This window comes from Aythya fuligula, chromosome 5 (genome assembly GCF_009819795.1).
Source record: "Aythya fuligula isolate bAytFul2 chromosome 5, bAytFul2.pri, whole genome shotgun sequence".
NCBI lineage: Eukaryota > Metazoa > Chordata > Aves > Anseriformes > Anatidae > Aythya > Aythya fuligula.
The window spans coordinates 8,922,848-8,946,327 of NC_045563.1; the positions used below are offsets into that span (position 1 = coordinate 8,922,848).

Genomic DNA, 23,480 nt, shown 5'->3' on the forward strand with positions numbered 1-23,480 from the left:
TTTAAAACACAGGGACTTGATTTGTTTTCCTGTTTCACGTGCCTTCAAACCTGCCACCGTGGACATTAGCTGCCATCAGTACCATTAGAGCCATTCTTGGAGAAAACTCTGAGTTTTAGACATCAGAGAAAAGCAGAACAGAACTGGAAAGGCATGAAATTCTACCTTTTTAACAGAAACAAGCAAACAAACAAAAAGGCTAACATTCTCCTGCTAGATGGCAACTGGCTGCTCAAAAAAAAAAAAAAAAAAAGTCGAGGAGCTAAAAAAAAATTAAAAAAAGCCATTTCTGGTATCCTCACAGGCAATACCACAATGACATCTCCCTGGGTATTTGAGATGCTCTGCTGCCCCCAAGCCCTGCTGCACAGGAAGCATCACCCTCGCCCCTCCATCGCCATCATGAATGCAGAGCGTTGTACTCACCAATGCAGGACTTGAATTAGTTGAAGTACCAACTGCTGGCAACCGTGTCCGGCCTGTAAATCAGAAAGAAGGCAATACAGGAAAAACAAAAGCCCGAGCACTTACTGGACGTGGAAGAATACTTGACACTGCTTGAGCGGGTCCTGCTGAAAGGCTGCTTGGCAGAGGCAGCGCCCGCCGTTTTCCTCGCTGCGGCTCTGACCTCCGCAACACCCGTCTTCCGATAGGACTCCACGCTCCGGCCCGAAAACGCCGACCTCGACTGCGCGGTTTCAGAGTCACTGGGCACCGTGAAGGAACCCGCCCGCTTCCTCGGCATGGCGAGGATGTCGAGCCGGGAGAGCTTTTTGGTCTCCGTGGACTGCTTGGAGCCCGGCGCGGTGGCTTCGTGGTTGGAGGCCGTCTTCTCGGCATCGACGCACTCGTTGTCTGAAGCGTCGCCCAGCCGGGCGCGACGGAGCTTGGAGGCCCTGGTGGGCCGCGGGGTGGACAGACTGTTGGAGCGGGTGAGAACTTGCTGGATCTTCTGCACGTTCGGCGTCGCTTTGCTGTGCTCCTCCTTGGCAGCCTGAGGGAAAGGCTTCCTTCTGGGAACCGGCCGCGTTACCGAGTGCTCGTGGTCAGACACGACCGCGTCTGGGACGGGCAAGTAGGGCAGGCTCGAGCTTCTCTCATCATCCGTGAAGTCGAGCGACCCCCGCGTCCCGGCGCTCCGCTTCATCTGGAAGCGCTTGGTGGCCTCCACGCACCTCGGCGCCTCCGGCACGTGGGCCTTCCTCTTCTCCGTCAGCCGGTCCCGCGCGCTCGGCTGCCCGCACTGGTCCTGGATGGACGGCGTGGAGGAAGATTTCTCCTTCTGCAAGCTCGCCACCGCTTTGCGTTTCGGGGCGCTCGTGGGGACGTTTTTGCCGCTCACCAAGCTGACCGTGCTGGCTGTGTCCACGTCGGAGTCGCCAGACAAGGAGTCCTCCAGCTGACCAGCAGTTTCCGAGGCCTCCAGCTGTTGGCTTTGACCAAGAAATTTGGCTTCCAGTGCTGCCAAGGCAGTTTCAGTATCCTTAAGGAGAAGATGAGTGTCCTGACCAAAGTCCATGCGGGTTGACCGAACGGCCTCTAAATCTTTAAGCAGAGGGTGACTTGAAATATGCGGAAGTTTGTTTTGAGGAATGCCGCCGCTTGATTTATCTTTGGTAAAGCTTTCCTGCCTAACAAAAGATGATGTTTCCTTCCCTGCCGCATTTTCCTGATCTTGAGGACTCTGGTGAAGGGAAATAACCATTTTTCCTGCTGCATTAATGTAAGCACTGACGTCTTTGACCGGCGGCTTTCCAGGAACAGGTGTGCCAGCAGCCTTGAAGGAAAACTCCTGATCCTTGCCATCTTTGTCTGCTCGAGCGTGGGCCATGCTCAGACAGAGCTTGGAGGCAATCCCCACATCATTGCTGTCATCTCCAATGTAGAATGAAGTAGAAACTGCCTCACTTACAGCTCTCATATTTGTAACACGGGGGGCTCCTTGCTGCCGGCTCTCTGACTTTGTGTCTTCTCCCGTCTGATCTAGCATTTTGTTGTTCTCTTTGTACTTCCTGCTTTTTTCCGAGCTGAAGCCATCGTCGGATCTGCTGGCATCACTGAGGCTGTCTGGATCCAAGTCTTCCTGGATGAAGAGGCGGCTGCTGGGATCACCATAGGCTTCCACACAGTGGTCCTTCACGACGGTTCTCTTTGTAACCTCGGAGTAGGCCTCCTGGCAGACCAGGACCGTGGGCGTGGGGCTGTCCGATTTATCGCTCGGTGGGAGCTGGGGAAGAAGGCGCCTCGTTCTCAAGGGCACAGCGTTTTCTGGTTCCCCAGGTTTTGTGGCTACACCGCTTTCTGAAGGGAGTTAAGTGGATACAAGTCAAATGTTGTACAACTACACTGCCTTTTTTTCCTCAAACAACTAAGAGCTTAATCATGCGAAGCGCAAGTCCACAAAAGCACTGAAAAAACTGCGTGCAGAACTAAAGCTTGTGTTTAACATGAACATCATATTTGGGCCAAACTCCTGCTCAGTCCCTTTAGGTTTACCAATACAGAAACCCAAAGTAAACTTAATTCCTTTGCTGGATCAGAAGGCTCAACACCTTTCCTCTGAATCTGAAATCCTACTTGGACATTCTCTGATAATCTACCTCTCAGCACAATCACATATGTTTAGAGGCCATACTATGAATTTGCTGGCATCAATCTACCATAAAAATCAGACCTCAGGAACGATGTGAAAAGCCATCAAGCAAAACCACTGCAGCGATGCAGCGTTTTCGGTACCATTCTACACAATGCAGATGATGTTTCTTACAAAGTTCCCATTTGATTGTATCCTACAGCAAAGCCTCAGAAGAAAGATGCTAATAATGAAGAAACTGAATTAGAGCTCTCACTGCCCCAGCGTGGGTGCTCTTCAGCATGATCACACTTCACAGAAAGAGCGCTCTTATTTATCCCCTGCTGGTCAGGGCTTCTTATCTGATACCACCTTTAAATACCAGGATAACTGGTTGGATGGCTAGGGTAATATTTCAAATGCTCTGGGAGTTGTTTTCTCACATGGTGTGAAAACAGTGTCAGTAACCTCCAAAACAAAGGTTTCTTTTAAGCTTTACTCAGTCTGTCTCTAGCTGTTGATGGCATGAAGGTAACGACAAATATTTCCGAACAAAAAAGGGCAAAAGCATTTCTAAAAGCCAACAAAGCCTTGTTATGTGTCTTCTCGCATATCAGCAGGACCTGGGGGTTTGTAAACTGTCTTCCTAGCTGTGATGGGAACCTGATCTCCTCCCACTCCCTTTCCCTTCTCCATTCCTAGATTTCTATGCTAATCTCCAGATTTCAAACCTGTCAACAAACTCCAGAACAGCCTAAAATTCTCAGCATAGCCAGGCACAGGAGAAGCATCCCCCAAAAAAAAGCACCAGTCAGCAACCATGCTCCAAGACAACTTGCAGAGGGTTTTTTTCTGGCATCATTAGGCAGTCTAAGAAGTTACTTAGGGCTAATTAACACCCAAGGCCCTTACAATCTTTTTACTGCCCAGGTGCCCTTTAGTCATATCAAATACAACACTGAAGAACTTGGATGACTCTGAAATGCAAACCAGAGGTGCTCTCAAACCTTTGCTCCACTGGGAACAATTCACCCTGCCCTTCCCACCCACAAATACATTAGCTAAAACAGAACATAAGCCACAGCCAGACACACAGAAGCCCATAATTCCTGCTTTTCATATCATCCTGATTTAGATTCAGGCACCTTCAAAAGGTAAATGTCAGGTTGAGACTTACCTGTACCTCCGTCAGCCTGCCCAGAAACAGATCCAGAGTCAGAGTAACTGTCAGCAAGGCTTGCCCACCTAGACACCCACTTCTGACTGCCCTGAGCTGCTGCAGACATCTATAACAAGGAGGGAAGGTGGTGTCAGAAAGGCAGTTTGTAAAAACAAATCTTAGGCACAAAATCTCTCCACTCATATCCACATCACCCAGTCTCCTTGAGATGGAAAGCAATCCACACATCACTTTTCCATGCTTCCAGAAAACCCACCCACACCTCCACCCTCTCAACAAATCCACCCAGACTGCCCGTACCTGCATGTCAGCCTGAGACCCACTCACAGCTTTTGAGGCAAACGCCTGGAGCAAGGGTGACTTCTGACTAGTGCCGTTTTCACTGATTAAATGCTGATGAGAACCAGAGTCCTCTTTTTCACCTTTTATTACTGGTCGAAAGACTGAGGAGATTCTGGAAAATTCAGGTGACTCGAGAACACCAAAAACCTGAAAAGATGATTGGGTGGGAAAGATTAAAAGGGGAAAAAGAAAAAAATAAATATTAGCCCCAAATGCAAATCTACAAAGCATTATTCACACACAAACTACGATCCCAAAGGGCCAGAAACACTTGCCAATCATTCCATACAAATTAACTAAATCATTTCTTCTCTACTCGTTTAATATACACTCATTCACAGAATCCCACTCACACCCACCTTTTCTCTCATCCGCATTATTTCGATGCATTGCCTTTAACAGTAGTAACTTGCACTGACTGAGCCCCTTTTCAGCCCTGAGAAATTTAGGATGAGTGTCAGGAAATCTATTCACCAGCTAATTCATGAAGCAGGAAAAAAAAAAAAAAAAAAAAAAACACAACTGGGAAAGCTCCATCTCCAGGGTCCTTCATAGACTGCAGCAGTGACTGGGCTGAGCAAAGCAGCCTTGCACAGCTATGGAAGGACCTGGGAATGGATGAATCTCTGAGACAAGTGTTTAAGCTAGCTGGCCAGCTTCCCTCTGGAGATGAGCAAGCGTTCCTAGGGGAGTAAGCAGGATCCACGCATCAGAAAGGCTCATTTCCCTTGCCTGACTGCACATAGCTCAGGAGAAAAGGAGACCATGGAGGGTACCTAAGTTTGGACAGTGACAGCCTGAAGTTCTCCCCTCTCACTTCCCTTAAAAAATAGTGTGTGTATAGTGGCAGAGGAACAAAAAGCAAATACCCCAGAACCTCAGCAAATCCAAAATTCAAATAATCTTCCTTCCTGGACAGAAATGCAGAGTTCTGGTGGGTTATTTCCCAAGTGGCAGGTCTATGCTGCACCAAGTCTACAGTACAGCCAGGAGCAGAATTTGAGCAGCCTGCCTGACCTGGGCACATGCCTGCCAAGACTACTCCCCAGAAACTGTTTTTCTTTTGTGGTATTTTTGCTCATATTTCCCCACCAGAGCAATAAAGCATCTAATATTAGGACTAGGGCCTTGCTGTGGCTGAAACACCCTGCCCTGAAAGCTTCCGATCGCATTTCAAACAAGATGTAAGGAAGAAGCGTAATAACCAAACAAACGAGGGAAGCTAGATCGAGGCCCACAGAGCACTGTACATAAAGCTCTAAAGCCAGGTTCAATTAAGGCCTCCTTTAAATCTCACCATCCTCCTGCCCACGGTTCACTAAATGTTCACAGCATCTTGCCAGTTTTGTTTTCCTAATAGACCGCAGATGAAAGTTAAACCTGAAGATCAGCCAAACTTTGGTTTGCCCTGGGGTTGCCTGGCTGGGTGGGGTATTTTTAAGCCTCACCCTCATTTTTATTTTTTTTTTTTTTGTAAGGCTATCATTCACTTTGCAAAATCCAAACAAGCACAGATCCATCTAGGATTGCCTCTGCCCTAGACCACACCCTTCACTATCTCAACCAGCTGCCGCTTGCCCTGCCAGCCAGCACTGCCTTCTAGCCAAGCAAAACTGCACACCACCTACCACCAGGGCTTGTGAACGATGAAGGACACCAGCCCGTGGTTGTGTTTCCCTCGGCCTGCCACAGGACGCAGCGCCAGCAATGGGATGCAGCTCCCCTATTCTACAAACAGGGGAGGAGGGCAGGAGGTGAGGCACGGCCCAGGCAGAGGCTTGTGAACAGCCACAGTCCTGGAGAGCAGAGCTGCTCCCAGCCGTGGTGCTCAGCAGGACCAGCCTGATCTTTGTTCTGCTGCTGCCCTTCCCTCTAAACTCACAGAGAGCCCACTTGCACCTGACCATCCAAGTCTCATTTTGGAAAGTTTTTTTGCTGAGGGCTTACCTTGCTTTCTCATATTTGACTTTTTTTTTTTGTTTTTGTCATTTTTATTGTTTGGGTTATTTTATTGTAATTGTTCTTAAGACCAGCCTCACAGTTTGCTGACACCTATCCTTAACACAGCTCAGCCAGGATGATTTCTCACATCAACCACAACCCCCCTGTGCACCCGATTTAAGATGGCAGCAGCTAATGAAGCTAGTTAGACCCTTTGTCGCCAGCTGCAGAAGACCAAAGCCTTCAGCCCCCAGCTCGCTGGCCAAGCCCAGAAAAGCAAGCAGCATTTACCTGATCTATCATTTTTCGTGCTTCCTCGACCTCTTTATCCTGCGACTCCGTCTCGATGGTGTATGTGCCCGTCTCACTCACGCTATCTTCCTCGTCGTTCCTCCTGCCCTGGGCTGACTTTACCTCCGGAGGTGGAGTGGAGACAGACTCCGGCTCTGATGATATAACCACACGCGGAGCTGCCGGCATGGGCTGAGGTGCTGGTTTCTCAGCCCCTGCTTTCCCCGACTGAGCAGTCTCCCTCAGGTACTCAGCCATAAAATCCTGAGCCATTTTAGACTTCCTCCCAACGCTCCCGTAGGTTTTGCCTGATGCTCTGGAAGTGGAGGATGACGACGAGCTGATCCGATCCTCCGTCTTCTCTCTCTTGAAGGAGCTAGCTCTTTGGGTCCCCGAGGAGCTGTTACTGGGTTTCCCTGCCTGTGTCCCGGCGTGGGATGGTGGCACCGCATTGCCCTGCTTCTCGGCCGGCAGCGCGTTCTTGCGCTTCTCGACCTTGGTCTTCAGCCCGGGATCAGTGTCACTCTGGGAGGAGTGAGCGCTGTGCGTGAAGGACTGCGACCGCTTCTTCCGCGGCGTGTCCTCAAAGAACTCGATGACGAACGCCTGCTTGTTGTGCAGCATCTCGTGGGGGTCACGCCTCATCTGGCGCTGCAGCTTGGTTTGCTCCACCGCCCGCTCGCTGCCCGTCGTCGGCTCCTTCTCCGCCTTGGGTGCCACGGGGTCTTCCGAGTCGCTCTGCGTCCCGTCCTCGTGCCTATTGCCTGGAAACAAGTCATGCATTTGACTTACATTCTCAGGTTCTGTGGCCCTGCCATTGCCCACCAACTGAAATATATCCTTTCAGTTAAAAGAAACAGATCCTACAGGAAATAAACAACTCCAAAGACACCTACTGTGCTACTGGGATTGTATCCCTTCAGGGGGAAAAAAGAAGGAGGCTGTCTCCAAATCCCACTTTACACAGCTGGCTGGCTATCAAATTATTAAAAATAATCCAAGAAATCATTTCAACCCCAAGGGGTTTTGATTTTGTAACACAGATTGGTTTTGATACGTGAGGTGTTGTTTATTTCCTTCTTGCCATTTAAATACATGCAATGCCATTATTTTACCATTCTGCCCAGTTACCGTAGTATGAGATCACCTTATTTTGTTCTGTTACACAGGAGAAATCTCTCCGCAGAATCTACAAACGAACCCTGTGCACCACGTCCCAAGGAGGCAAATCCCCGTGATGAAGAAGCCACGAGCAGTGTGTTAGCAGCGCATGCACCTCCAAGCACCCACATTACCCCTCTCTACAACAGGGAATGAAACAGCATCTAACTGGCAAAGTGAACTTGCAGGGTTCTTCACTTTCCTGAAGATTTCAGAATCACACCGTGACAGCCCAGAAGCCACACCATCCTACCACCAGCCAAGCAAATGTTGAATTATTACGTAGAGTTCACAAAGCTTAGAGTAAGCTTATGCTTATTTTTTACTGACAACCAACTTTACAGCCTTCCCTTTGTATCAGTGATGCTCTCTGCCCCTCAGCACCTTAGTTCAGGACTCTCAGAGATTAAGTTAAAGTAAAACAAACAAAAAAACAAACAAACCTTTTTTTGGAGAAGGAAACGGGTGTGAAGGCACACAACTTGATTCAGTCAACGACCGGGAACCTGTCATCGGGAGAACGGGGAAAGAGGTCTCTGCGCTCTAGACTGTAATATGCAGCAAGATATACTGGCTAAAATACCACGTGTTTGAAGGGAAAACTGCTCAAACCTACTTTGCAAGTTCTCCAGGCACAGGGGTGAAGACCATTTATTACCTCGAGTTAACTGTGAAAGATTAGAATTTAATACAAGAACCATCCAACCCAGGAGTCAGTCCTCGGAGGAGTCTCCTAACACCTTGCTGAAGAAAGCCAGCAGACTTTGCATTGCGCCCCGAGGGCTGATAAGCTGCATCCTTGAAAGGGAAAAGTTCTTCAATTAAAGGGTCTTGGCGAGGAACTCTGCTGAATGCAAACTGAGGATGCAAGGAAAAACACCGTGCCTATGGATGCCTCAGCACAACACCATGCACATCCCCTCGAGCAGCTCAGACCTGAACTCTCTGGTCTCAATACCAGGCTTTACATTCACCAAGGTGTTCCTGAAAGGGAACAGATGTTGCTAATGAGAACCCCGGTGGTGTCTGTGATCCTAAGACCCGAACCTGGTACGCAGCCAGCTGTAGCCTCCCTCTAAGGCATCTTCAAAATCAGCCCCGCAAGAAGAACACGTTACACAGCCACCACAGATAAATGACATGCCATCCTCTGCCAAGGCAGAGGTGGCTGAACTCCTCAGGCCACCAACACTGTATTTTTTAATCAAATGGCCAAACAGTTGATTTTTTGATATGCAAATTATGCATTAAGTTACTTCAGCTTCTTTCCATGCCTCACGGACTGCAGAGAGGTGAGTGCAGTACCCTCTGTGCATTGCTCAGGAAACCTCTAGGATGAGCAGCTGCTGCCTGACACACTGGTTTTCCCCAGGAAGAAAGAGCAGAACTACTGAAACACATCTGAATCTCTGAAAACAAGTCAACAAAACCCATAATCTCACTTAAAAAATAAATAAAAAGAACCCACCACACACAAAACCCAACACCACCAACTTCTACCACATCGCCACAGTAGACTGAAAAGAGGACCTGAAGTACCCCTGCAGGCCACCTCAACGTTCTCATATTGGGAAGAACTAGAAACAATGACAGCAAAAGAGTTTAATTTCCATGTCAGGCCAAACCCCATGTCTAGTTATGTGAAACTTTCTTGACCATAGGGGCTTCTCAAAAACACACACACAAAACAGCAAGTTGGAGGCATAACACATAAAACTCTTCACATTAAGAGGATTTTTCCAACATGGACTGAGCAAATATTCCTTTGAAGGAAAACAAGGTATTGCTCTCTTAAGAAGGATCTTAAGTACAGATCGGTCTAGTAACCTCCAATATAACTTCATTTGCAGTTTGCAATAGCAGCTCTTCCAGCACCTGCAAAGCCTCTGAATACAAAGGCAGCAAGTAATCTGTGGTCTTCTCCTCACTATTTTGTGCACAGCCCAAGAGAAGCATCCAAGCAAACTCAGATCATGCAAAAATATATTTAAAGTTGTGAGAATTAAGTGACTCCCACCAGCTGCACTAAGAATTAGGTTACAAACTGCGTTTGAAAGTCTCCAAAGGATTCCTCATAGTGCCACAGTTAACAGGAACTAGGTCCACAAAACCTGGAATTTTTTTTAACAGACCAGGAATTCCGAGATGCTTTAGTTTAAGAGAAGAAACCTTCTTCCAAAGGTACAACTATTTCTTCCACTGTTGATCATGTGTATCTCAATTCTATCACCAATCACCGTGCCGTGACCTCTGATCATTGTACCCATGAAGATCACTCTTAACATCTTCTGGACTGCAGCTAAATAGAAAACTCACTTCTTCAGCTAGGAGAAGCCAGGAGAAGAAAACCCACTGTAATACCCGTGTTTACCAGCCTGCCTGGACACATGGAAATGACTGAACATTTAAAAATCAAAACCCTTTTTTCAATCACTGCTAATGCCAAGATAGGGATATAGATGTGGAGGAACCAGATCAGAGCCCCCAGGCCAGCACCACATATGACTGCAGGGCTGGGCGAAGAGCCTACTCGCTGGGTTCAAAACCATTAACAGTAATTAAAGAAATACTCTTCATCTTGCAAATTTGGAGCAGAGATAAGTTAAGTGCAGTTCTCCCTGACAGGAGAAGGATTTTTCCCCTTTAGTGTGGTGCATTTGCACAGCCAACAACAAACACTGCCCACAGCACAAGACATTCACTCACCTTTAAGCGTCCTCACATGAACCGGCAGGTCACTCTTGGTACTGTACACATCATCTCCTGGAGACTGCCGCCTCATCAGGCTGGGGTCATTCTGCACGAGCCAGTCAGCCACCTTGCTCTCCGCTGACATCACTTCTGTGTGAGCTGGCTCCTTGCTGTAAGGTCTTCTCTGTCGGAGTGAAAACTTAGTTACGTGATCTTTTATCTTTATTTTACCAGGGGTACCATCGTCAAATTCAATAGTGAAAGAGGCATGGCTCTGTACAACCGGAGCTACTATGGCATCGATATCCTTTGTCGGGATCTCATGGACCTGGGTTTCTGGAGATTTTGATGGCTGCTGAAATTCTTTAGTTGGGATCTCAAAGTAACTCGGCTCTCTCCGGAAAGCAAACACCGACTGTTCTTGGGAATCTCTATAAGCAGAAATATTGCCATTCAGTTCTTCTTCGTGTTGGGCTATCTCTTTTGATCTATCTACAAAAGGAAAAGAAAAAAAGAAAGAAAAAAAGAAAGCCTTAAATTCACAAATATTAGCTGAAATATCTAAAATGAATTAAAGAAAAAGTACAAGTTCTGTTTTAGACAGCTTTGTACTCTGGCCTCATCACTGAAATGCATGTGCAAGCACTGTTGCAGTCTGATTACTACTTGTCATATGCACTTTGCTCCTTCTTTCACTGTTCCCTAAAGAGCTGAGCACACGTGCACACATTGTATATTTTGGCAGAACCTATGCGGCTGGTGGCATTTTGAGGTTTCTGTATGCTGGGCTGATGTGGCAGGAAGCTATCCAGTTTCACTCTGCTGAATTCACTTACACGCACACCTGCTCCACTTTCTCCAGTTCAAAGGAAAAGCTTGAGAGTGCAAAACTAATCACAGGCACGTGTTTGCTGGATCAGTGCTGAATTCAGTAATGTCAACAGGGCTACAAACACATTTTTCAGTAGTGCCCAAACCTCTTGGCTAGAGGGTCACTTACCTTATTTCAGCCTCTTGGGAGGGCTGCTAATCACAACCCCTCTCTGTCAGAAAACAGATGTACATTGAAGTAAAGCTCATCTTTGTGCAGGAAAGCATGTTTGATAGCATTACTGCACAAATATAAATATAAAAATAGGCATCTTCCAAGCATATGGATTCACAACAACAGGAGTGGTGAGGCTAAACGGCTTCCAGTCATGATGAGGTGTAAAACTGAGAGCTTCTGCATCACTCCAACCCAGTCAAGTGCCTCTCTGGAAATTCTCAGCAGATGGACTCACTCTGAATAGTTTATTCAGGTGGGCTGCATATGACCACATATAGAGCATTGCTTCGTAACGTGGGTCTCAAACAAGCTTCGCGAGGCCTTTCTCATACATACTGAATTACTCCACAACTGCTGGTTTTAACCTTCACTTGTTCTAGTGGAAACATTTTAATTTTCCCTTACTCTGGTTTCATTGGCAGCAGTCTACACAGAGCAACGTGCAAATACAACAAGCACAAAAAAGTGGTAATTAAAGCCTTGAAGCAGGATGACTTCACACAAGAAAGATAAAAAACACGCAGGAATTGTCTCTCTCCCCCCCTTCTCTGTCCCACAAATTCACCTCCCTTACCTGAATAATGTTCCTCCTGCCTTCTGTCCTCCTTGTTATTTGCATCATCTTCCCCCCACCAGGAAGGCTGCCCATAAAGAGGGGTGCGGTAAGTATTGGTCTCTAGGAAGAAGATAAACAACTACTTTGACACAGAAAATATCAATTCATAAGGTTCACAGAAGTCAACCGCATGCCAAAAGGGGAAAAATAGCAGGGTCAGATGCGATTCTGTACCTGTTACATTGCAGTCATAAACATAGCAAATTATACAGAATAGTTCAGTTTTTTTTTCCTTTCCCTGCTTACAGCCAGCTACAAGATGCTAACTTCCCTTCCCTTCCCTGTCTTCCATAGCTGTGTTTCCCAAATACTGGCTTTTCACCCCCTCCAGACTCATCATCATTTACAGAAAGTGGAAGATTTTCCAGGACAAGGCTACAAAACGCCAACCACAAAATTACTAGCAACTCACCTGCAATTCAGGTGAAAAAAATCAGAGCTTTATTCTCATCTTAACTGGGAAAACTTTAGCTCTGCCCTTTCTTGCCCCACCACAAGCTTGGATGTCAGGAGGCCAGGAATCTTTTCCAACTATTCACTACTCCCACTCTAAATGACACACATCCTACAGCAGGAAATTCTTGAAGAGTTACAAATTTAGGGAAAATGGTAAAACTGTCTCATTATAGATACATGAAGTAGAAGTAAAAACTCTTGTTCTCAAAAGCGTAAAGCAAGGGGATCCCACAGTCACTGCAGGAGGGTTTTTTTTACATGGAGAAACCCTCTAGAAGAGCCAGACTTCAATAATTTTCTCTACTCCCAGAGCACTCACTGAAAGATCAGGGCTCCATTGGAACAGGTACCCAAAGGAACCAATTCAGTCTTATTATTTTTTCTCCCACAGAACAAGATGGCATTTTGGCAGCGCCTTGGGCTGCTGCTGTTTGTGTTTCAAGTTATAAAAGAAAAAAAAAAAAAAAAAAAAAAAAAGCTCAATTTACCTGTGTTAACAGTCATTAGCTTATGTTTTCATAATAGTTGATGAGAGGCAAATAAAGTAGCTTTTGTTCTTTCATCTGGAGGCGACAGAGACGCAAGCCCAGGTCAGGGGCTGAGGTTAACAGCCCGGTTTCAGGAGCTGCTTCTCCTCTACCCGGCCCAGCCGTCGGCACACACCTCGACAGACACGTCTCAAAATCCAGCTCCAGCCACAGCTGGGCTTCTACCGCCAGCTGCTGCTCAGCTTGGGGTTTTATAGCCACACGCTGCCCTCTGCAAAGCAGCCCTCAAACAGCCCTGCAATTTCGCATTCGCTGCTGTAACAGGGCCAGGACAGAGAGCAGTTGCTGGCATAAGGGAAACGGAGAGAAGGAAGGGGATTTAAGAGTCGAAGAAAAAAAGAAGCCAAATTGTATGTTGTTGTTTCTAAAGGTACACAGATCTAACGGCCACTGTTTCAGTTTTTTGTTTTGTTGTAGAATAGTTCCATAAATATATACATTTATTTGTTATCTTAGGTAAAAATTTTGCTTTACAGACGCAGTCCACAAGCCCTTTTCAAGACATTTTTGTGCTTCAAAATGAAGCACGCTGCTTCCCTTCACACCGAGGATCAAAAGAGGCTGAAAGTATTACTCTCCTTTCTGCCTAGAGTGCGCGGAAGATTAATTGTCCTGCCATTATGCAGGCAGCCTTTGAACGTTCAAAGGAGGAAGCATTTTTCACCACGAATAAATTGGAATTGCGAAGCAATGTGTGTCACAACCGAGGATCGGTGAGCTACTCAAAGACGAAGGAAAAAATCATAACCTGCTCAAAAACCTGTCAAAGAAGAGAGGAACCCAAAGGCAGGGTTTGGTCACATCCACCCTGCAATAGATCGCCACCAGCACCGTGAAGGTCTCAACCCTGAGGTTTTGGACACTTGTCTCAGATTACTGCGACCAGTTCCAACCAGCTCAATACTGATTTATTTTCAGGTGCTAGAGGACCAAATCCTGAACGTACTACGGAGATGAAACGTGTTCTGCTGCAGATGAAACCCAAGGGCAGGCTCACACTCTTGCCCTGGCAGCACCTTTCCCAAGCACGGGTGCTGTTACTGCTCACAGTTTGGAAGGAGATGCTTCGTTACAGCCCATCTCTCCAGGACATCCCAGCCCCTCTCCAGGATCCCAAAGGGCTCCTAGGCTAGATGCTTTCAGCAAGCTGTTCCAAGAAAAGTCTGTTTCCCAAGGTGCAGAAGCTGAGGGAGCTCACATCCATCCTGCAGGACAAACCTTCCCAGCAGCTGCTCCTGCCCTCAGCTCTGTGTCCCACCTGCCTACAGGACACAAGAGCTTTTCTGCTACAGGGGAAAAGGCAAAATCAAGTCAACCTTGGTCAAGCTCTTCTGTTGATGAGGAGCTTTGGGACTGCAATGAAAGCAAAAACGAAAAAAATAAAAAGAATAAAATTTATGAAGAGCAATGAGCCAGTACCTCTGCCTTCTAAATTTCCCCCACTAACCTAAAAGCCCTAATAGGTGCTTGGGAATTCCCTCAATTCCCCCTCTGACAAAAGCTAGCAGAAAGCCAAAACCCAGGGCTCCTCAAGGAGCACTGCGTTGGGTTGAGCAGAGTGCAGGGACCCGGGGCCACCAGGGTAGGAGCAGCCCCATCGCAGAAGGTCCTTCCTGCCCTCCCCAGGGCCATCCAAAATAGCAGGGAGCTCCTACAGCCCCGCCTGCAGCAGTCTGTACCAGCGTGTGCCCAGTGCAGCCCATCACCTCACTTCCACGGGTTAGTTTTCATTCCTTCCCTCTCCCAGCCCCCACAGGGAACTACGACTTCATTTGGAAGACTGCAAAAAGCACAGATGGGAAGCCGAGGAGTCAGTATCTCGCTATTTGGGGCCAGTTTCAATATTTTAAGAGCAATTAATGTTTCCAGTGAGCCTTCATGTTAATTTGCATTTTAAATTACATTATCAAGTGGCACCAACACCCTCGTTTTTAGCTCCCGCTGACAGCGGCCAGATCCTGAGCCAGGATAAAATCTCTGTAACTCCAGACCAGTGACATAAATTCGCTGCCCTGCTCATGTCAGAAACTGCAGCCCCTTCTAACCCGCCAGCACAACCACCCTGACAGCCACTGCAGCTCTAGTGCCATAATGCTGGATAGAAGAGGGGGAGGAGGTGAGAGGAAGGCAGCTCAAACAGATGGCTGTGACAGCAGCAGGCCAGGTAGCAGCTACACACACACATTTTTTGCCAGGGGGCTCAACTCCTCACCAGCTGGGATGTATTTTGGGTAGCAAACCTCAGCCTGGGCCAGCAGCATCCAGAGCAGCACATCTGCCAGTGTGCTGAGCCACGCATCCAGCTCTGAAGCCACAACCTGCCTGCTCACTGCGGTGTCAGCTGGAAGCTCCTGGAGGATCAGAGGCTCGGGGTTTGTTCGAGTCAGCAGCGAAGCAAGGACCAACTAGGAGAACTAACAAACAGTCATTTTAATGACATGAGACTTCCTCCCATTGATGGCAGCTCGTTACCACCTCTCTGGACTCTGTGCCAGGCTGGCCAGATGGTGCCAATTCATTTAGGCATATTTCTTGGCTCATCAATTCAGGCAGACAGCCTGCAAACCATCCTTTTTAGATAACTGAATCGAGGTCAGCACAAGCGTTCAGGCAGATAAACACTGAGCTATGGGTGACAGCGTAGTACAGGGAAGACCACTGACACGCACATGTTCTGCTCCTGGATTTCAGTCTTTGGGGCTCTCACACAAAAAAAAAAATAAAAAAGAAGGCTGCTTTAGCTCAAAACAAGGGATGTCCATTTGTTTAACGAGTCTGACAAGAACGTGGCCTGCTAAATGAATACCCGGCTATTGATCATCTGAAGGAGAGGCACCACGAGAGAAAATGAGACGTTTCAGTACAAGGGGTGTATTTAGGGAGAAGTGAATCATACAGAACAACAGCAGGACCAAAAATACAGTACAGGTGATGAAAGAGAAAGGGGGGAAGTCTGCGTTAATGCTGCTCTATCAGCAAGTGGGCAGAGCAGCCTCCATGAGGAGCAGGCAGCTCTCACGAGAGGGGTCTGATCTCCTTTGAAGGTGGCTCTCCTCCAGGCTGCCTGGCTGGGACAGGACCAAGGGCTGAGCTGTGCCTGAGTCCCTGCAGAGCTTCAAACAGTCACGAGAGAGAGACGGACAGCAACAGCACATTTCTTTGCTGACAGAAGCACAAGCAGCTTTGAAGCTGTCTACGGCAAGGCTTAACAACAGCATGAGAAATCCTGCTTGCTCGAAGTCAACCCATTTTTGATTCATTATTAATAACCTAAGTGTCCGTCTTCAGAAGATGCAGAGCAGGCTGCCTATGGCAGAGGGGGGAGGAGAAAAGAAAAGAAAAAAAAAAAAAAAAAAGGGTGATCTAGCTTTTAAAACATTCTAAACTGATTTCTGATGTCTTTGCTTTTTTCTTCCTCTCCAAAATACAGAATTAAAACATAGCAGGGATAAACACAAAGCAACTCTTTGGTTCTTCACAGTGTTTATTTTGTGTGCACGTGAACCTAAACCCTGGTCTTTTGTGCCTGCTGTGAGCACACACAAATCCTGGAGGCTTTCAAATCAGGCTGATAATCACAAATTTATTTGTACCAATTACACGGCGAAACCTTTAACATGCTGCAGGTACCACCAAACCAGCGCAGATGAAAAGCAGATACACCACCTCTGCTCTCCTAAATTAAAGGCTAGAGCAGGGCTGTGTGTCTAAGTAGCTATTACCATGATCTCATGGGGAAAGCAGCCAAGGACCATGGAAACCACTCCACAACTCGGCACAACTCCCGCTGCCTCCCTCCACGCTGCCTGCTGACCTCAGCACCGGACACGGACACGACTTGCAAGTCGGCTGCTCACAGCACTCTGCAATTACACCAGCACCAACCCAGCAAGAAACGCTGTTTCAGGGATCCCGGGAGAGACTCAAGTCCTGCTCCTGCAGTCGGGGATGCCCGTTTCAGCTGGAAGCTGCGGGCAGCCTCCCCGCGTGGAAACTCAGGCCTGCAGCACTTATTCAGAGGTTAGTCATCAGCTTCAGCATTATCTACTGCCATCAGCCTGGGAGGGCTTTTAAAAAAATAAATAATAAATTCAGATCAGCCTGAGGATTAATGATGTGTTGAGAAGACCACAAAGTAGCTTATCTCATCCACTACCTCAACTCAGGTAGCAACAGATGGGGAGCGTGACAGCATTAAAATCTGCTCCGCTTCAGGCTGTACCTGGCCTCCCCATGACTTGAGGCTTTAAGCATGCGAGCTGATGGCTATTTTTAGCATTAACTAGCTGAACTGTGGGCACTTCTCTTCATACCAATATGTAACCCACAGGTCTTACCAATCTCCTTGCCTTGAAACACATTTCCCAAAGACTGATGGTTTTTTGCTTACAGGCAGCACAAACCGAAACGCTGCCCCTTCCACAGCACGACGAATAATGAAGGGCTGAGCTGTTTTCAATTCCCTCGGCTGGATCTCTTTATCCTCAACCCCTCACCTCCTCCCATTTCTAAGCAGCTCTAATTGTTCGCATTGTTTTGTTAAACCTCTTCCCTGAAAGCTTGCATTGCCTCTGCCTCTCTTCCAGCCAGCCCTGGGAAGCGATCCTTCTGAAGGCTTTTTGTCGCCCCAGACCTTGCTTTAATTAGTCAATGCAAATTCCTAAATACCTACAGGCTTAGCAAAACAGCTCTTTTCCCCAAAGCCTCTTTTTGCTGCCACTAAGCAAGCCCCCTCCCTGTAAGAACACCACATTCTTCTTTCCACTGATCATTGAAATTGCTGCCACTCCTCCAAGCACCAGAGGAAAAAAAAATCTGTGCATGCGTGCAGCTGCAGACAAGGTGAATTAGTCACATCACAGACCAAAAGGGAACCCGCTGATCATTCTGCTCACGTGATGGAGATGCTCTCTGGAGAGCGAGGCGCTGATTTAATGCTCAGCCTCCTTCCACAGGCTCCAGTCCAACCCAGGAAAATGCTTCCAACAAAATATCCTGAACTTCTCCATCTTCCTGTGGCTTAGCAGCGCGTCACCGACTTCTCACACGGGTCCATCTGCCCCACTGCATGTAGCATGCTCCACCACTGGCCCCCAGCAGGTACTGACAGCTTTTATTCTTACTTTTTTAACCTTCGAGCTGTGGTCTATGCCCACGAACAGTGACAGAGACGTAATGCAGGTCTGTGAACCACTTGCTGAGAGAAGGGGCACCTTGCTCAAGTGTCTCCTAACTCAGAAGATTTTCCAGATATCAACCGCTACGCTGTGTAGGTTAAAGCCAGGAAGGTGGAAAGAATAAAAATGAGAATATTCACACAGCCAGGCAGGGAAACACAAACTGGTTCCACCTGGGCCTCGCAGACCAGTTACTGGCAACACCTCCCAAGAGCCCAGCACCCCTCGCAGCTCAGCTGAGAGCTCTCCCCAGTGCAGTTCACCTCTTTTCACCCTCCATGGTATCGCAGCTAATCCCCAACTTCATCCCTTTAACTCCACGCTTGTGAGGTAAAGACCCAAATGCCCCATCCACGGGGGGGGGGGGGGGGGGGGGTGACCCACAAAACCACTAAATCCACAGCAGTCAGGCACACATACCGCCTCCGTGCACAAGTGGAGGCAACAAGAACAGAAGCAAAAATATGGCAGAGAAACATTTCTTTGTTTTAGTGTGCTACACCAGCTTAGAGGGATTTTCACAAAGACAATACAGAGGAGATTAGGGTCAGCCAACCCACTCCAGTTAGGTATCAGAAAACCTTAATGGATTTACCCAAAGTTGCACGCATTTCTAGAAAGCTGCTGTGTCTACATCTCAGTCACCTCTCCCAAGATGCAGTCTCACTCTTACTTGCCCATCATCTTCCCTCCACTCACCTTTCTCCTGCCTCCAACAGGCCCACTGTGCAGATGGGCTGCCTCTGCTACACCTAAAGCTTCCCATCGCTCTGCCATCCTGGAGAACAAGACTGCCACTGGCAGTCTTTAGCCATCAGGTTGTTTTAATATCATATTTCTTCCTCTTTTTGTGTATCATCAAGCTCGAGAAGGCCACCAACTGATATGTGAACAGAGCAGGGAGAATACATGCCACGGTAGTATGTACAGGAGGAGGTAGGAAGCTCAGATAAGACTGCTGGGGAGGTCCTGGCCTGCCACGGTGGGGAACAAGCAGGTATGAACATGAGGAAGGTAGCAGAGGGTAGAGAAACAGGCAACAAAAGGAATTTTTCAAATGGAAAAGTTCTGAAGCCAGGTAACAATGAACCTGAAGCAAACGCCTCCCAGTTCAGCAGTCAGTTTCAGCCCCACATCATGGGGTGTTAGGAAATACAGTAATTTAAGACCATACATGGCTTTTTGGAACAAATCCCTTGGTACCGCTTTGCCTGACTGCCAGTACCACGCCGCAGCAGCCATGCATCTTCCACAGTGAGTCACCATCTCTGTTCAAACACCAGCTCATGATTAGGAAAATAAAAATAGACCAGACAGGTGCCAAAGAACTTACCAAACCTGCTCAGCCCACAGGTTCTCTAGCATTTGCACAGTGACAAGGCATGCACGAACCATCATGCCAATTTCTTTTTTTTTTTTTTCCTGGGAGGCTGAATCTCCAAAAACTGAGAATCTGAAATGCTCAGAGCCTTAGAAGGATGACCCGCTCCTTGTGCATAACCCATGGCACACTTCATTCCGACCCAGTGCAGGGATCAAGCAGCGCTTTGACTCTGCTGGATCTCGAACAACTGGTTTCTGAGCAAGTACCTGTAATGGGTTTCCTCTCTCCTTTCTCCAGCTTCGCTTGCTGGGACTCAGTGTAGACACCGTGCTCCATGGGCTGCTCCGCCCTCTTCATTGCCGTGCCTTTGAAATTCATCTGGAGCTGGCTGGTGTACTTCTCGTGCTGCAGGGACATAAGGACAGTTGCAGGGTGCCCGTGAGATGTGTATGGCAGCCCACAGCAGATAACCAACCACCCACCCCGCAAATGCATCGTGCAAAGGCAAACACTGTGGCTATGCTCTGTGACAGAAAGAAAACACACCTAAGTAGAGGCTAGAGAGCAGCAGAAATGCCACTTGAGAGGCTTTCAAATACCTCATTTGGAAGACAGTAAGTGACAATTACAGCCCATGAGAAGGTCACTGTGACACAGCCCTGCAAAATAGCTGATTAGCAAACCCTTCAAGGAGTAAACTGAGAACAATCAGAACTGATGCCATTTTCTGTTCAGGATTCAAATCCTGGAATCCCCTTTGTTGTAAAGTAACATTATTAATTCTTTCTAGGCTTTCATCTGCATTATCTCAATCTTTCAGAAAAAGCAATTAAAATATATTTTAATTATTTCTCTCCAAACCCTCTCATCAGCCAGGAGAACGATGAGCCTGCCTTAGAACAGACTCCATTATTAACTTGGGGCCTAGTAAATGGACTCATTAAAAGTGGCTTTATTACAAGTAAATTAATAAAAGGGTGTACCCATTCGGGTTACCCCTGAGTAAATTCAATGAATCATTTACCCAATCCTGGCTGTTATACTTCTGATCCTATCCAAGTCCTAGAACTGGAACCAGGGCTAAGGGGACAGCACCTGCTGGCCAACAGGTGATGGATGCTTGGCACTGATAACCTGAACCCTCAGCCAAACAAGGGCAGCGTTCCTGCCTAGAGGGGGTTGTTCTTCTGCCTTAAATTAGAAGATGTTTGAATATTTTATACCCCGTACTGAACTCTTTGTTTAAAAAAACACCTGGCTCATAAGAGGACCTCTTGGTAAGGAAAAATGGGGAGCTTGAAGGCAAAGATGAGGTGATAGGAATAAATGTGAATGTCACCCTAACGGAAATGCGATGGATATGGCCTAAAGCCACCGTGCATGGAGAAAAGCAACCATGCTCCACTTCTGGAAGAGAACAAATTCTGTTCTGCTTCACCCAGAAGTTAATGTGCTGACTCTTCTTTAATACAGTACAGCTTTAGTAACCTTTTTTGTTGGCAGTCATAAAATCATAAATAACTTGATCTACATGTTAGTGGAGGGATAAGAGAGATCTGAGCAGATAGCTGGGAAACGTCTCTCCTCAAAGGAAGGTTTTGTTAAGTCTCGATCCAAGGACAGCATAACATTGTGGATCATTTCACTGACATCAAGAGTATTTTAACACTTTAGGCTGCTTGACCACTACTAGTGCACTGAAAAAAAAAATTGCACCTGCATCCCCTTACCTTTAATGCTTCTTCCGGGACTTTGTGTTGAATTTGCTCCAGGACATACATATTCGAATGTACATAACTTGTTAAGGAAACAGCACAGGAATCAGATGCAGAAAGAAATCTAGCACTTAGTCACTACTAAAAGAAAACAAGATCATAAAAACAGTGACACTGAAAATGCACGGGGTGCTAAAAGCCACCCTTGCTGCATACCACCCCAGTCTTTGCCATACGTGTTTTTCAACAGAGGGTAACCCACATCTGATAGCGGGACCTGTGCCAACTGAAGAGTGGCACACAACAGGAGAGGGGCAGGAGAAGCTCTGGAGAGCACCAGCAGCTTGGTGTGGGATGAGGGAGCAACCAGAACCCTGACTCAACTCACACCCTGCTCCTCTCAGCTCCTGCCTGACCACTCTCTGCCTGCAGCATCCTGGCCAGGATGGAGCAGTCTCGCACAGTCAGGATGAGGCAAGGCTTTTCAGTCACTGCAGTTTCCTGGATGAAAAGTAAATCAGGTCATGAGCTGCTGTGACCTCTTCGGAAGGGAGGCATTTGGTATGTTTGAGCCTAGGCAATAATCCCCAGCAATGCTGTGGGGAAAAAAAAACAAAGGAAGCATCTGGCAATACCATCATGAGCAACCCAATCAGGACAGTGCAGAGCAAAAGGGAGGAAAAAGGAAAGATGGAAAATGTTAAACTAAAAATAAACTAAGAGATACTGGCATAGCAGGGAAACTCCACACAGTCTGTAAGTGAAGCTGTAAATGGAAAAGAGACAAACGCTCTTATGCAATCGAGCACAGCTGACTCAGAGGCCACAGGAGATGCTGCCATCCACGCGGCGGGCACAAAGCACTGCTAAAAAGGGTGGCACCAAAGGAGAGGAAGAGATTTTAACTGCTACAGCCATCCTGCCAAAGTGAAGAGCCACGTCTAAAACCTACATTCTCAGAAGTTTTCCTGTTGAGGGCAATAAATTCTACAATTCATAAATGCAATTATTCATTTCACATGAATATCCATGTAAGGGCTGCAGGACTAAGCACTTAACTCAGCTGCTTAATGCTCAGAATTACTTTCTATAAAAAGTTTAAACCTGTATCACGGCCACTAAAACCTATCCAAGCTCTTGGCCCTGGCTTACGCCTCTGCTTGACTGGAATTAAAGCAAAACGATGAGTTTCCCCACACATCCAGAGACCAGAAGACACAAGGCCACTTACATCAAAAGAACATTTGCAAAGCTGCAAAGTCAAGAAAAGCTAGAACAGAGGCTGCCTTTAGCATGCCTTGCCAGGTGTATGCTGAGATGCCACCTGCCATGACAAGACCCTAAGACCCTACCTGATTATGCACTGGGCAGCACTCAGCAAGGGGCGACTCAGGACTTTTCCCCATTTATGCCTGAACCTTCATGAGCTGCACCCTTTCCAAATCATGCCTTAAAAGCAAATAATCTGTCTCCTCTGAGATGCATCTTTATGGTTGTTGTCTAAAAAGATTTAGCAACTAACTCCCTTAAAAAAAAAAAAAAAAAAAAAAAACCTACCACCATGAAGCAAGGATTTGTTATTTATGAATATCATATATATCATGGGGACGATGAAGGGCACGAGCATGTGGCCTTGGGGCCAAGGACACACAAGAGTTTGCCAGCCAACCTTTTCTCCCTGCTTCCATTTTCAGAAATGTCTGGGTTGTTTTAACCAAAATTTCTCACAAATAAAACAAGAAACCTGGAGAAAATATTTGTGATTTCTAAATTCAGCCTGAGCAGGGAAAGTTTAGCAGTTCGAAGCAACTGAGAGTGCTGTTCTGAAAAAGGATTTGATGGTGTTAAGAAAAGGCAGCAGTAGGAGCTTCTACTTACCTCTGTAGATCTACAGCAGCCAGCCAAAGGGCCGCATCAGAATGAGAAGGAAAGGGATGAAGGTAAAAGTATTTTAGCAGACCCTAGTGGGATGTGCCTCTGTAAACCAAGTGGTAACAGCAACCTGGCCTCCCCAGATGGAAGGGAAATTTTCTGTTGCTAAAGAAAGCTTTACTCTTGCATTTTGTGGCAGAAGCAATTTGCAGGAGCAAGCATCAATCAATATATAGTCAAGGGTCTGACCACAAGTCCCCAGAGCTAAGCGTGCCAAAGACCTGCAAATTGTCTGCAAGCAAGTAGTTGGGCAAAATGAATGACAAAAATACTTATATCAGACGATAAAAAAAAAAAAAAAAAAAAGTTAGTTTTTACAAAAGCATATGAAACATGTTTGCTCCCAGGCTGCTACCAGCGACAGCTGCCACCCAGCGACCCCAAACAGGAAGAAAAAACCCCACAACCCTTCCTTAGACAGAGTGATGTGGCACCTCGGCGGTCACCGCTGCCAGCGCAGGGCCTGATTCAAAGTCCAATGAAGGC

The 23,480-nt window shown here is 47.0% G+C and overlaps 1 protein-coding gene across 4 annotated transcripts in view; it reads right to left on the minus strand.

Annotated features, from left to right (window-relative positions):
- The window catches only part of CEP170B (centrosomal protein 170B), a 52,927-nt gene that overhangs the window by 13,884 nt on the left and 15,563 nt on the right, over positions 1 to 23,480 (minus strand). For 2 of the 4 annotated variants that reach the window (XM_032188263.1, XM_032188262.1), the window contains exons 6-14: positions 21,078 to 21,136; positions 19,614 to 19,752; positions 11,801 to 11,902; positions 10,194 to 10,670; positions 7,931 to 7,993; positions 6,327 to 7,090; positions 4,053 to 4,241; positions 3,750 to 3,858; positions 532 to 2,301 (exon numbers count right to left, since the gene is read on the minus strand). In XM_032188263.1, the coding sequence (XP_032044154.1) occupies positions 532 to 2,301; positions 3,750 to 3,858; positions 4,053 to 4,241; positions 6,327 to 7,090; positions 7,931 to 7,993; positions 10,194 to 10,670; positions 11,801 to 11,902; positions 19,614 to 19,752; positions 21,078 to 21,136 (3,672 nt within the window). The remainder of the gene's footprint in view (positions 1 to 531; positions 2,302 to 3,749; positions 3,859 to 4,052; positions 4,242 to 6,326; positions 7,091 to 7,930; positions 7,994 to 10,193; positions 10,671 to 11,800; positions 11,903 to 19,613; positions 19,753 to 21,077; positions 21,137 to 23,480) is intronic. The other 2 variants (XM_032188265.1, XM_032188264.1) reach the window with 1 other exon arrangement.